The sequence below is a fragment of the Gossypium hirsutum genome, chromosome A08 (assembly GCF_007990345.1).
Source record: "Gossypium hirsutum isolate 1008001.06 chromosome A08, Gossypium_hirsutum_v2.1, whole genome shotgun sequence".
NCBI lineage: Eukaryota > Viridiplantae > Streptophyta > Magnoliopsida > Malvales > Malvaceae > Gossypium > Gossypium hirsutum.
Genome location: NC_053431.1, coordinates 17,799,667 through 17,815,271, shown reverse-complemented (window position 1 = coordinate 17,815,271; position 15,605 = coordinate 17,799,667). Strand labels below are relative to the sequence as shown.

The 15,605-nt window shown below is 32.6% G+C and overlaps 1 protein-coding gene across 1 annotated transcript; it reads right to left on the bottom strand.

Moving 5' to 3' along the window:
* Positions 1–9,507: 9,507 nt before the first annotated feature.
* LOC107893484 (RING-H2 finger protein ATL5) lies at positions 9,508–10,698 on the bottom strand. The gene has a single exon (XM_016818524.2). The coding sequence runs from the start codon at positions 10,517–10,519 to the stop codon at positions 9,779–9,781; it is 741 nt and encodes a 246-aa protein (XP_016674013.1). The 5' UTR covers positions 10,520–10,698; the 3' UTR covers positions 9,508–9,778.
* Positions 10,699–15,605: the final 4,907 nt, after the last annotated feature.

Genomic DNA, 15,605 nt, shown 5'->3' with positions numbered 1-15,605 from the left:
AATGCTGTTAAAGCCCTATTTTCCTGTAGTGCGCTTTTCATCCACAGACTGATGGTCAATCCGAGCGGATAATTCAGATACTCGAGGATATGTTGAGATGTTGCATCCTTGAGTTTAGTGGTTCATGGGAGCGGTATTTACCTTTGATTGAATTCGCTTACAACAATAGTTTTCAATCAAGTCTTAAGATGTCACCTTACGAGGCTTTGTACGGTCGTAAATGTCGTACACCATTGTTTTGGACCGAACTCGGTGAAAGTAAAATTTTCGGAGTTGATTTGATTAAAGATGCTGAGCAGAACGTAAAAATAATTCGTCAAAGTCTGAAGGCAGCATCAGATCGTCAGAAGTCGTACGCGGATTTAAAACGAAGAGATATTGAGTATCAGGTGGGAGACAAAGTGTTTCTTAAAGTTTCACCTTGGAAAAAGATACTCAGATTTGGCCGTAAGGGCAAGCTGAGTCCGAGGTTCATAGGGCCGTACGAAATATCCAAACGAGTTGGTCCAGTGGCATATAGATTGATTTTACCCCCTGATCTCGAGAAGATTCACAACGTTTTTCATGTTTCGATGCTTCGACGTTACAGATCTGATCCTTCGCACATAATAAATCCCTCCGAGGTCGAAATTCAAGCCGATATGAGTTATGAAGAAGAACCAATTTGTATCCTAGCCCGTGAAATGAAAGAGTTGTGAAACAAAAGGGTTCCGTTAGTAAAGGTGTTATGGCTCAAACACGGGATCAAAGAAGCTACTTGGGAAACCGAGAACTCTATGAAAGAACGATACCCAAACCTATTTACCGGTAAGATTTTCGGGGACGAAAATTTCTTAAGTGGGGGAGAGTTGTGACAGCCCTAAATTGACCCTAGTTGAAAAGTGGTTTCGGGACTGCTAAACCGAGTCACCGAAGTATTTGAATATGATATTTATTGTCTAAAATATGTGAATATGAATGTGTGAAAGTTTTAAGCTTCGATTTAGTAGATTGCATGTGAATTTAGTTAATAGGACTTATGTGTGACACTTTTGAAATGTGATAGGTTAATCTATAAGGATCTATTAATGCATGTTTTAAAAATGATGGGTTTGCATGTCAAATTTCCAGTTATAATAAGTAGTGGCCGGCCATGGTATAGGCTATTAATGATAATATGTATTTTTTTTATTGATATTTGTGGTTACAAAATAAAATAATGGATTAAGAATAATAAAACATGAGGTGAGTGGGAGGAGAAACCAAAGTTGTTTCATCCTTGCTCCTCATTGCCGTAACTAGAAGAGGAAAAGTTGGAGAAATTCAGCTATGGTGGTTAGCTAAATCAAGGTAAGTTCTAGGATTATTCTTGGATTTTTAGCATTTTTTTTGAGTTAGTCATTAAGTTCTTTGCTTAACCCATGACCAAATTTAAAATGGTGTGGTGTCTTGAGCATTCGGCCATGGTAGGAAATGGAAGAGATATATGGTTGTTTTCATGTTTAATGAATAAGTTACAAATGGTTGTTAATTAAGATAGTTTAAGGTATTGTAAGTAGTTTGAATAAATGAACAATAATAATAATAAATCATCTAGTGAATTGGTGTAATTGCCGAATTTGAACTAGGAAGTTATTGAGTAATGTTTGTATTTTAAGTGATAGAATAGAGTGAATGCTTAGAATGTGATATGTATGAATTATAAGTTGGATTAAAGGCTGTTATATTGCCTTATCATTTTCGGAAATGTGCTTTGTCAAAGAAATTGGGGGTTGATGTTTAAGTGAGGTAAGTATAGGTATATTAGGCTTGTAGTTTTATAAATGTGATACGAGTATTTTGTTTTGTAAATTAGTAAGTATGTTAAGAATGGTTCTTGTATGTATACGTATATGCAATGATGTTTAAGTACGAATGTATTTGGATGGATGTGCTTATAAGTATAACTTGAGACAAAATGGTTTTTAGTCAATACAAATAACCATATTTGTAGAATGTATTAAATATATAATCGGCCTTAAGATAGATATGCATATATATCTATAAAAATTGTTAATGCCTAAGTAAGATGTTGGGTTGTGCATGACTAGAGAAAATATATATATGTGTATGGTGTTTGATAGTTAACCATTAAGTCATATGTACCTCAACCTTATAATATACATGTATTATATTAAATCGCCTATTTGATTTGAAATTAAATGAATTCAATTGTTTTAAATTAAGCTCAAGAGCAAAGAGGATCTAGATCTGATAAGGGAAAGGAAAAAGTAATCGAATAGCCGTTGAAGTCGTTCGACAACATCCGAGGTAAGTCTTCGAGTAATGGGACTTAGTTTATGACTTGATTAAGTCATGATATATAAGCATAACAAATAAACAGTGATATAATGATTCTACTTGAATTATATATTGAGGTAATTGGTTCATACTTATGACGGGCAGCCGAATGCATACAGAGATCATGTTATAAAGCAAATCAAAATCATGCCCTTTGTATGTGGCTATTGAGCCGAAAATGGTAATGGTTGATAAGTGTCTTGTGTTTGAGTTCTAGTAATGAAAATGAAATATAGATGTGTTATGATTTATTTATATATGTGCATGATTATTCGAATGATAACCGGACTAAGATCCGAAGGCATTTGTGCGAGTTACTATATCCGGGCTAAGTCCCGAAGGCATTTGTGCGAGTTACTATATCCGGGCTAAGTCTCGAAGGCATTTGTGCGAGTTACTATATCCGGGCTAAGTTCCGAAGGCATTTGTGCGAGTTACTATATCCGGGCTAAGTCCCAAAGGCATTTGTGTGAGTTGCTATATCCGGCTAAATCCCGAAGGTACTTGGGTTTGGAAATGAGTGATCTTGCTGTAATAATTTCAATTAATACGCTCATAAAATCCAAACGATAAGGTATGTTTCGTATATGCATCGGAAAGCTGATTCCTTTTAAATAGTATTTGCTCAATTGATTAACAAACTTCCGGCCTTAGTTAGGTTTGATCCCCTGTGTATGAATATACTGGTTGAAGCGTGAAGTAAGTATGATTTTGGGAATATGCGTATATGCAATTATTCATTTAGTCATATGAACACTATACTTTAGTCGTAAATAATTTCATTACCTAAACTTACTAAGCATTAAATGCTTATTCTGTTGCTTTGATTCTCTGTTTTATAGATTTTGTTCGTCAGCTATTGGACTCGGGAGTGTCAAAGTCGAAGTCGTCCACACTATCAAAGCCCTTTTGGTACTCTTTTAGTTGAACTTTGATAATGGCATGTATAGGACTGACCTTTGTTGTTAATTAAGTACCTTTTGTAATGTATATATATTCGGATAGCCATGCGAAAATGGCTTATATATATATTTTGAACATAGCATTATAATCATTTTGTATATATGGCTATTGAGTGGTGTGGAAATGCTTGGTAATGATTAGCCATTGGAATGGTTAATCATGACCATATTTGGTGCTAAGTATGTCAAATTGCTAGTTGATTCAGGGAAAACTATGAAATAGGTGAAATTTACCTTAAAATAGATGCTGACAGCAGCAGTGATGTGAGTTTGAAAAATCACTAAAAATAGTAGAAATGGAATTAAATAATGAATAAATTCTGTAATCGAATCTTGATGAGTCTATTTTCATATGAAAGAAACGAAACGACCATATGAGCCATATTTTATGAGATGTTTAAGTTTTCATGAAACAGGGCCAGAGCGATTCTGGATCCCCTGATCTAACTTTGGAAATTCACCATAAATTAACTAGAGATAATTAGAAGTCATGCTTTATATGTACAGATTCCTTTTTGAGTCTAGTTTCATTAGAAACAAACGGCATAAGTATTGAGGCCCTTTACAGGGAGATATCTAAATCGTAATGCATGAAGGTCAGAGAAGTTGAACCCTAAAACAGGGGAGACTTTAACTAATAAACTGTACTAATTGGCCAGACCAAAAATTCTAAAAACAACATTGTAGATGGATATATGAGTCTAGTTTCAGGAAAAATTTACGGAATCGGTTTTTGAATTCTAAAACTCAAGATATGATTTTTAAAGTGACTATAATGCAGTTAGCCAGCTTGTCTAGAAATTTTAAAATGAACTGTGTAAGTAAATGAATTAAGTTCGTTAACACCTCGTGTTCGACTCCGGCAACGGTCTCGGGTACGGGGTGTTACAGGATTCCTCTCAATTCTGTTTCATTCCTTTCTCTTTTTCATCTTTCATGGTTGCTTCAAGGAAGCAATGGTTGTGAAAAGCTTTGCATGGAGAAATGATCATAAGGAATTAGTTAAAGAAGTAGAAAATCTAGAGAACTAGTAAGGTTCTAAGTTTTTTGGTGCACATAAGATTTAGGAAACAAAGTTAAGGGTTTTCAGAACCATTTTAGGGGTTCTGGATGTTTTTGGAAAATTGAGTTTAAGATGAAAATACTGAGTTTAACCCATGATTTGGTTGTCATGCTTAGCTACCAAGAAAATGGAAGCTTTAACATTTGGAAAAACTAAGCTGATAGGGCGAAGAAGCATAAGATGAGTTTCTAAACTCCACTTTTTGAAATACTATGATGATAGCATGAGTTATATGATGATGTATAATTTTAGTTACTTGAAAATGTTTGTAGCATAAGAATGAGTAGGATTATATGTATCCACCAATGTGTCGTTATAAAAGTAATATGAAATGCATGTATGTATATTGTGAAATACAACAGGAAATATCGATGGGTTAGATGAAGCTAGGATTGGGAAAAAAGGGTGATTCTATTAGGTACCACTATACGGTATTGTTGAATGCAAACCGTGATGTGCGAAGCTCTGAGCCTTGCGGAGAGGAGACTACAGTATTCAAGTATCATGGTTAGGATGACGAATAGAGGAATAGGTGGAGGAATAGGGAAAAATGATATTGGAATTCCATTATGATTCCACCATCTGATATTGTTACGAACAAATCATGATGAGCGAAGCTCCAAGCCTTGTAGGGAGACACTTTGATGTTCAAGCATCAAGGTTGATATGAAATACAATGCTATTGATGACTATTAGGCTTTATATAGCAACACCATGACAATGGTCAGTAAGTTCTATAGGGTGACACCGCGATGGCGAAAGGTCTTTCGAGGCAGCACCTTAAAAGAGGTTTAGAGTGTACGACCATAGCTTGACTATGGCAGCATATAGAGTCCATCGGGACAGTAAACATAGGGTATTTTGTGTGAAACCATAGCTTTACTATGGCAGCATATGGAGTTCACTGAGATAGTAAACAGGGGATGTATGGTGTAAGACCATAGCTCAGTTATGGCAGCATATAGAGCTCGTTGGGACAGTAAATATAGGGTGGTCCATCAAGATATTATGAATGAGGTAGTCCACTAGGACGTTAAACATGGGATCATGATGTGTAAGACCATAACTCAGTTGTAGTAGTACAAGAGAGTCTGATGATACCATAAACATGGGTGAGCAACCAAGACAATGATCGTGGGAAATCCCGTAAACCAAGAAAAAAGGGTTTGAAGGGAAATGGAAGTATGGACATGCAATAGATAGCCAATGGGTAGGAAGAATCCGCCAATGAGCAAGAAATGTAATGGAAAAGGTAAAAGGCTACTAGAACAGTAGTCGTGAAAGCCAGTAGGGCATATGATCTGTAAACCAGCAAGAAACAGACACGAGAGATGACGTATAGATGGTGTCTGGTGTATAGGCAAAATAATAAGGTTTAACTGAGGATCACATATAAAGATCTGCCATCTACAATCTCTAGAGACTACTTAAGGAACCCTATAAGCTAGTGGTTGGTCGAAAGTACGTCGATTAGTCCATAAGAAGAATAAGGGTTAGTTAGAACCCAATAATAGATAAAGTTACCAAAAAGGGAAACATCGAGTGACAGGTATGTTTGTCAAGACTATTCCTTTTTAAGGGAGAACTAATGTGGAAGTATCAATCAAAGAGCTAGTTTTGTAGGGAACCAACATATAAGAGGAAATTATGAACTTTGAGGGTCACTAAGATGATAGTCAGTTAAGTACAATAGGCCAAAACAACCCATAATAGATGGGCGTGTTACATATAAGAGTAAGGTATCGCGAGTAAAGCAAGTTCAAAGATGTAATCGCATCACTATTTAACCTAAGTTGGACTTAGTCCACTAAAGTGGTGTGGGTTCTTGTTAGTTAACCCATCGGCTAAAATGTCAGTAAGACTTTTAGGACTACGGTAAAATAAAAGGAGTTCGCCAAAAGCCAACTAGATGTGAAATGCTCGCCAATGTGGACATAACCAAAAAAGCCATTAGGAGGGTAGGTCGGAGGATCTCCCCCTTTTATAAGTAAATGTTGAGAAGAATAAATCCACCTTGGGTTGGGATAAAAGAAATGATGTAAGTAAAGGAAGGACAGAGTTGGCAGATATGAGGAGTCATTCAAGGAACCATTGAACTAGTATGATTCAGGGAAAGATTGCTTAACGACCTATCCGCTAATGGATACGTTTGGAGATAAATCAAAAACCGTCGTGTTGGATTGAGAGAAATTTCACCAAACGAGCAGGGAGTTTATTTGTATTTTAGTATTATTTATTTAAACCCCTACAAGGTGGGGTATGTTTTTGTGTAATGTAGAAACTCACTAAGTTCATTCGAACTTACAAGGGTTTGACCTGTAATTGCAGGATCCATGAGATAAAGAACTTTAAGAGGGACCAAGCCAGACCGTGTGGGATCAAGGAGTTTCATTAAGAAGGTGTCATGCACATAGGGAGGGGGATACCTTTAGAGACTTCACCAATGAGGCGAATATGTTGTAACCAAATAGTTCCCTTAGAGTCCGGTGTTGAGACAATGAAACTTTAATTTAAATTTATTATCTCTATTGTAAAGTTCTTTTAGAATAAATAGGTAATAGAATCTTATTTTAAAAGTTAATGAGTTCTGAGTATATACAATCACCAATTCAATTGTGACGCCCGTACCTAGATTCGACAATCGAGTCGGGTGGGGGTGTTACACAAGTCAACAACCTTAAGACACGTAGCTAATTTTGTCCCCCACTATAAAAAGGTCATGCAAACAGCTACATAGTCTTTCTCCTTTTCATTTTCCTTCTTCTAAATCTCCAAACTTTCTCCATGAAATCAGAATCTTCTTCCAACTTTTATACTCCTTCCCTTCATTCTATCTTTGTCTTCTTCCCTTGTTCACCTCACTAGTTAACAACACTTAAAAGGATTATTCGGATGCTTTATACAATTCAAAAAAATACATCACTAATAACCACCAAGATGTCCTCGTCAATTGGCTAGGGTTGATTCGGTTAATACTTGAATTGAACTACCATTTACGGAAATTTTGTAGCCCTTAATCGTTAATTGAACTCATTTTTTTAAACTTGTTAATTGAACCAAATTAATTTAAGTTAATTCGGACGGTTAATTGAATTAATTGTAATTTGTATAATTCTTTCAAACAAATTTAAAATAAGACAAAAAAGTACAAAGATAATGCTCATTTTCTTTGTTTTTAATTCAAAGAAGTTTAAAAGAAGGCAATCTTTATTAAATTTTTATTTTGTTAAATTTTATCTACCATATATACAATGTCAGTTTTTTACGTTTGTTAAATTTTTTTCCTTAATATTTTTGGTTCATTATATGAATATTTATTAGGCGAATAGTTTTTATATATTGGGCTTCTCTAATATATATATATAGGACTTATCTATAATACATTGGATTTATAGTCATAGTGTCATAGATATATAATATATTATTATTAATTTTACTTGATGTTAAACTGAATTAATTGATAATTAAAATTTTAAAATTAACTTCTAATCGATTTAAATTCAATGATCAACTGATTAATTAAACTAATCAATTTGGGCGGTTAATTTTATTTTTACCGAAGTTTTCACACCCCTAGATGGACACAAACTAAGGGTGAAGGGCCTGCCTCAAACAAATACAAGGGCAAGAAGCCTCATCCATAGGCCGTCGCTTCACTCATCCGATTCACACTTGATGACACTAAAAATTCTTACTTATAGTGCGCATGCATGTTGTAGATATCATAAACACAACATAACCACCATCTCCTTTGTCTTTGTGCTACATAGTAACTCTTCAGCCTCCACTATGGTATCCTCTCTCAGAATTTTAGGCCATTTTAGAGAAGACAACGACAAATATAAAAGGCAAAAAGAAACAAAAATTAATCAAACAGCAAAAGATAACAACAAACGAAGAGTATAATGAAGAAATACTAGTCCTCGAATAAAACACACCTATTTATAACCTTATTTATAACTATCAAAGTGTGAAAATGAAGAAACACTCAAAGTGAAACAACAACAAACGAAAACAATGCCTTCTCCTAGCATCAATCAAGGAAAGATTTTGACTTCGTGCTTACCATATTCCTAGAAAAATTAAAATTTTATGCTTTAATTTTTAATTATTTAAAAGGATCAAATGCTCATTAGGTCTCTAAATTTAACTCATTCTCATAGTTATTGTCGTCTTTTTTTTTTTCCTAACTTGCTGCCCGATTTTCTTTTCATCCACTATTTTGGTTTTTTTTTTGTAATACTATTAAACTTGGGACATGTGACACTTTAAAATTATAACACATAGTAACAATAATGCCATCACTTAAAAATTTTTTAAAAAAATGTAAAACATTAAAATTAAAAAAAATTAAAATTCAATTATATATAAATTCTTAAAAAGTTATATAAATTCAAAAATTTTGTAAATTACTAAAATCATTAAAAAAATCATAAACTTCTTTTACTTTTCTAGGGTTAGCTACAATTTTACCAAGATTTCTTATTTAGCAAATTTCCTCATCAACTTTACAAAATTCTCTTACCAATCACACAAATTCCATCAAGTGTCTAAAGTTCATTATTTCATTTCATTTTTTTGTCCAATGCTAGAGTTATATTGGACTCCCAGGGTTTAGCCCTTAAAGCCCGAGTCCAAGGCAGCTTAAAATAAAAATTTTGTTGGTAAGTTGTATTGGTAATGTTCCATGGCATTGATTGGACATGTTTACACTTTAGCCCAAAAAATTAGTGGGTTTGGTTTGAAGTTTTTAATATATAATTTTTTTTAAATTTTAGAATGTGATGTTTCTCGTTAAGAAAATAGATGAATTATACATAATTTTTTATTTAATTTATAATTTTATAAATAGATTTTAATTTAATTTGATTCTCATAAATTATTAATATTTAAATATTGATAATATCATTTTATACTTTTATATGATATACACAAATAGTTATATTTATCCAATATAAAAATAAATTAATTTATTTATATTTCTTAAATATGTATGATTAAATTAAAAATAAAAATCTATGTATACATTTAAATCATAATAAAATTTTATAAATATATATATAAATATACTAAATTAAAATTTATATATTAAATTAAAGTTTATATATAATTTTGAGATTTATACTTTAAAAATTAAAATAATGAAGTAAAAAACTTGCGGCATGAATTAAAATGTCTAGTTGTGAGGGTAAATTGTTATTTAAGCCTAATTAAAAGATCTCATTATACAATTTTCAACCATGATCAGGCAACTAGCTGACGGTAGAGTAATTGGGTTAATCTCTCGAACAAATAGTAGCCACGTATAATGACAGAAACGCCAGCTGTTTCCCTAACTCTTGTCTTCGCTAACACCAATTCTTGTTTCTTTCCTTTTTCAGCGCTTTGACAGGGTTACAAAATCCAACTGCATTTTTCTGGAATTTCTACTGCTTTATACTATACACTCCAAATCCTTCTTATACCCAGGATCCGATAACCCGAACCCGATTCCACATGGAGTTCCAATGGTGACCTCCACAACAGTTCCCAGTCCCACTAGCTCTAGTCGTTTCATGGGGCAACTTTCCATCTCCAATGACGACGACGAAGACGACGAGGAAGAAGGAGGGAAAAAACTGTTCGCTTCAATATCGTCACCAGGAGGCAATGGTAGGGCTGTTTCAGATACTATAGCGGCGGTCTGCTCTAATGTTTTCGGCGGGTTGACCGGAATAACAGCCTGGATCGGAGCTCTACACATTGGGCAGTTAGAGTGACTATAAAACCACATGTCGATACAGTCAACGTGGAAGGTGTGATTGCACTTAGGCAATACGCGGGCTTTCTCGTCATCCTCGAATTCAGACAAGCAAACGGCGCATTCCAGCGGAGGGAAATAACTTGCTTTAGTGGTGTAAACAATAGTAGGGATCGTTCTAATGACGGAAGAATCCAAACCCTTGGAAGCACCGGTGGTGGAAGAAGTAGTACCGGCAGTGGAAATGGAGAGCAATCGCTGAGCACGACGGCGCATGTGACGGCGACGGATATCGCGGAAGAGGATACGCACGTAGCTGTGGAAGCAGAGTACGGTAAGTAATAGAATGAAGAGAACGACGCCAGTGCAGAGCATTACTTTGCCATTAAGAGCATAATGAAGATGTTTCCCTTGTAAATCCATATATCTATCCATGAAAGAAATTAAGGAAAAATTATGGAGATAAGAAGGGAGAGAGGGAAAGGAAGAGGAAGGTTCCTATATAGAAAGTAGAAAAACCCTGACGAGTTTTTATTATTGAATCAGCTGTAGCAGAGCTCTGCTTTGCCTTTGTTTGTGTTTGCCCTGTGCCTCTGTCTTCGTATCATATTTATACACTGATGGTTACAATTATGATGTTTTTTATTTTACATAAGATTATAATAAATTTAAATAAAAGTTATCGTATAAAATATAATTTTTTTCACCCGGTGACAAATTCTAAAATTTATACAATAATTGTAACAATTATGATTCTTTTATAAAAGTTTATCATATAATTTTATGAGAATAACTTATGATTTTAAAAATTAAAATTTATATGCACTAATAAAATTTTATCACATCATTAAATTTTAAAGATATTAAATTATTATTATACACTCAATCCATAGAGAAATTATTTTATGGATTCTTCCTACTATATTATTTACTATCATTTTTCAATTATTTAATGATATTTTAATAATTTTTTTCATGTCATTAATACATAATTTTAGTAATTTTTTACCATGAACTCTTAATCTAAAATTTTGAATCTTGAACCCAAAACTTAAAATATCAAACCCTAAATCCAAAGCTCAAATCCATAATTTCAAACCCTAAATCCTAAATTCATTACCCATAACTCTAAACCCTTAAACCTGAACTTTAAACTCAAACCTTAAACCTCATGATTCAAGGTTCAAGGTTTAAAGTTCAAAGTTTGAGTTCAAGATTTAGAGTTTAGGATTAAAAAATTACCAATATTATGTGTCAATGACATTGAAAAATTGCACAAAAATTACTAATTTTTTTTTAAATTGGTTGCACAAAAAAATATTAACTTATGGAAAAAAATAAAATGATTAAAATTTGTAAAAGAAGAAAAGATGCTTGTTTATAATTTAAAAATTAATTATTTTAAGTAATTTAATTAGAGTTAAATTAAGTTGGAGAATATATTAGATATAGATGAGTGTATAAAAATTGTTATTTTTAAAATTTAATGACATGATATTATTTTATTAGTGTTTAAATTTTTTAATTTTTAAGATGATACTAATATAATTTATTACCTAATATTATAATTATTCTCATTAAAATATTTTTAATTATTTTAAAATCAATTATAACTCTATTGTATTTACTTGTAGCACAATTTCCATACAGTTTTCCCAAAATAGGCAAGTTACGGCTTGGAGGGTCTAAAATGGTGTCTACTGGTGGAGCGAACTTTACCGTATCGAAAGGGCAAACATTAAATTTTGTGCGACTGTAGGTGGCCATCAATTTACAGTTTAACGGCGAAACTATAACATTCATATCTAACTGAAGTCAAAGGTGGTGTGTTAACTAGTCAGTGACATAATTTGGATATTTTAAATCTTTATTACTATCAAGTTTGGTGCCAGGGTGAAACTAGCTGTGGCACGGGTACCTAAAATGAAATATTTTTTTTAAATTAATAAAAATAAAATTATATTTTGACTCTATTAAAAATATAAAAAATTTAATTTAATCTTTTAAAAATTATAAAGATATAAACTATTAAAATGGTAAAATTATATTTTTTCTATTGTAAAAATTACAATTTAATTTTGACCCCCTAATTTTTTTTCATTTTTCCCCTATTTGGTGATTAAATATGAATAACTTTCTCTTCTTAAAAAAATATTAAGTGAACTTTATAGGTAATTTGATTATGTATATATTTTCTTGTCAAGCAATTATAAAAAATATAAAATAATTTGTTGATACAAGGTATAATAAAGGAGGAGACAAGAATAAATAATTGTGGTGTAACATCCTAAACCCAACCTATACGTTATGAACGAATCTTGAGGAGTTACTTTAACTCGCTTGAAAACCCAGAAATTTACTTTGAAATCATGTGGTTAAAACAATGTATACATTGATAAATCATTTCCCAGTTTTAGGAAAAATTCTTGTTAAAACCGTTACTTTATTTCAAGAAAACATTAAAGTGATTATAACGTTTTGCAGCAGAACATATTAAGCTATAAGGTTTTGAAAACCATGGTTTAGTTTGCATCAAATCATTTTGCAGATAGAAATTTAATACTACTTAATTCGGTAAAGCACGCTATAACAAAAGTAAAGTCCAAAACAATTTATAGTTCAAAAGTTTGAGAAGTCCAAATTAAACATAAAGTCCACTTAAACCAGTTTATCGAAAGAATCCTATTCTAAGTTCCCACACACCGTCCATTCCTAGGCTTGCTTATTACTAGAGAGGATTAAATGTAACACCCCTAACCCATCTCCGTTACTAGATTAGGGTTACAGAGTATTACGACACACATTAATCAAATAACGTCACAAAACCATTCAAACATTAATTTAACTATCATTATTCATTACACATATTGAGCATAGCATATATACACTTATGGGCTATAAATTGAGCTTATAAGACCTTAAAAATAGTTTGAAAACAATTCATGACTTATTTGAAACAAAATAGAAAAGCATGGAAAATTTGAAAAAAAAATTAAAAACAAGGGTTACACGGCCTTGTGGCTAGGCCATGTGACAGAGTCCAGACTGTGTGGCTTAGGAACATGGTCGTATGGCCAAACCGTGTACAATTCGAAATTTGGGTCACACGACCGTGTCACAGCCCGTTTGCCCGCCCGTGAACAAATTGAAATAAGGTCACACGACCGTGTCTCTAAGCCATGTAACAGTCTGATACCATTTGAAAAATCCTACACTTAAAATCAAGATGACGCATGACCATATGGTGTGACTGTGTGCGGCACACAACAGTGTGACAGCCCGTGTCTCATGCCGTGTGCACATTAATTGACTTTCTAAACAAGGCAAAACTTCATTCAAATCTTAGGTACCAAGTCAAACCAAAAACAACCATTTTCATTCCTTCAAAACACATTCACACATGCTCAAAACATACCAAAACATTCAACCTATGTGCCTAACCAATATACCCTCATTGGCACCACCATTCAATTATCAAACCAAATCCACATTATAAACCAAACTACTTGCATTCAAATATCACAAGTTCATACATTAAACATATGCTAAACCTACCAATTCATTCAATCCATTCACATCCTAATCTACCATATTTCAAACACTTCCATGAGTCATGTACCAAATAACCAAAGACATATGTATAAAAGCATGTACAAACCAAAACCAAAAGCATATACACAAGTTAAAATCCAACTCAAACAACATCACACAAGTATAATATGTACCATTTGTAATAAATATCTCAAACATATACAAGACACACCTATTACATGCCATATAACCAAAAGGTAAACATATCAAATTCTACCGATAGATATCTAGATAATGTGATATTCAAGTTGATCCGATCGCCTGATCTGCAAAAAATTATCTACAAGGAAACAGAAAAATGACACGAGTAAGCTTCAATAGAGCTTAGTAAGTTTAATGGTCAAAATGATAAAACTTACCTTATAAAGATAGCAAGTATACATTAGCAAGATTAATAAATAATAATCTTGTCATCCACAATTATTCAACAAGTGAGTTTATATATATGTACAAGTTGCATAATCCATTCAATCATACAAGATCATTTGCTATCAAGTCATGATAATACCGAAAAATCATACAAACATTTATATATTCCATAACAAGTCATCTACCATTAGAAATTTGCCCTATGAGCTAAATAACGGATACAGATATATGGTTAATAACCCAAAACACGCCAAAAAGTTCAAATGAGCCAAACCAACCGAGAACACGCCTTGGCACCAAGTGCCTAGCCGGTAGGCTAACATCTCTTCGGAAACACGCCGAGGCACCAAGTGCCAAGCACGTAGGCTTTACATCTGCCTTTGGTGACACGTCGGAATCATTGTAAATATAACCCAATAGTCCACAACAAATGTTGAACTTTGGTGTATTCAATGGATAATAATAACAAGTCAGGAATCATCATCTCATCATATGTCAATCGTGTACAGCGCACAATATAACCTATTGGCATGCCAATTACATCCTATCCTATATTCATTTGGGCTTGATTCACATAATCGCATAACAATTTTCATTTCAATCATTTTCTCAACAATTCAATTGCAACATTTCAATTTATAACCAATTTCATCAAATGATAGAATTTAATAGTAATATTACAAAAATATAAAAAAAAATTTACTGTAAGAACTTACCAGGGCTAACTTGTAGAGATAGTAAAATTTTAGGGACTAATCAACAACTTTCCTTTTTCCTTGATTGTCTACTGGTCCTTGATCTATAAAATAGTTTATTTCAATTTATTAGCCTTAAATCCATAAAATATTCAATTTAATACATATGTCTTCCTATTTACAATTTTTCACAATTTCCCTAAACCTTTACACATTAATCAATTTGGTCCTTAAGACCAAAACAAGATTATTTGCTCAATTAAACCTTATATCTAAATGCCGAATTCATTTACACCTAAATATAGTCCATACATGCTAGAATTTTTCATGAAAACCTTACCTATTTAACTTATTTTCAATTTAATCCCTAAACATAATAACTATACAAAAATCACTTTATAATTTAGTCTAAATTCATCATCAAACTTCAAAATAAACTATTAAAAACTAAAAAAAACTTCATGAACATTAATGGAATTGACAAAATCACAAATTAGTCCCTGGGCTAGCTAGATTAAGCTATAAAAACATCAAAAACGTAAAAATTACTGAAAACATGTGACAAATACGTACCATGCAAGGACATAATCAAAGCTAAAGCTTCCCAAGCTTGAAAATGGTGGTCCGGTGGAAATAGGTTAAAAAGAAAGAATATGATACCCTTTTTTTTATGTTTTAACTTTTATTCATTTTTTAACATTTATTAAATAATTTAAAACATAAACATTATAAAACATAGTTGTTTAACTGACCATTAGCATTAGCAATAGTATAGTTGCCATCTAAAACCATGCAATAATGTTTTCCCATCCATTTGATTCAAATATACTAATAGTAATTGAGCGTTTCACTTTTTATGATTTAGT

Coding starts and splice junctions, on each gene's coding strand:
- LOC107893484 (XM_016818524.2), bottom strand. CDS start 10,519: ATGGATAGATATATGGATTTACAAGGGAAACATCTTCATTATGCTCTT.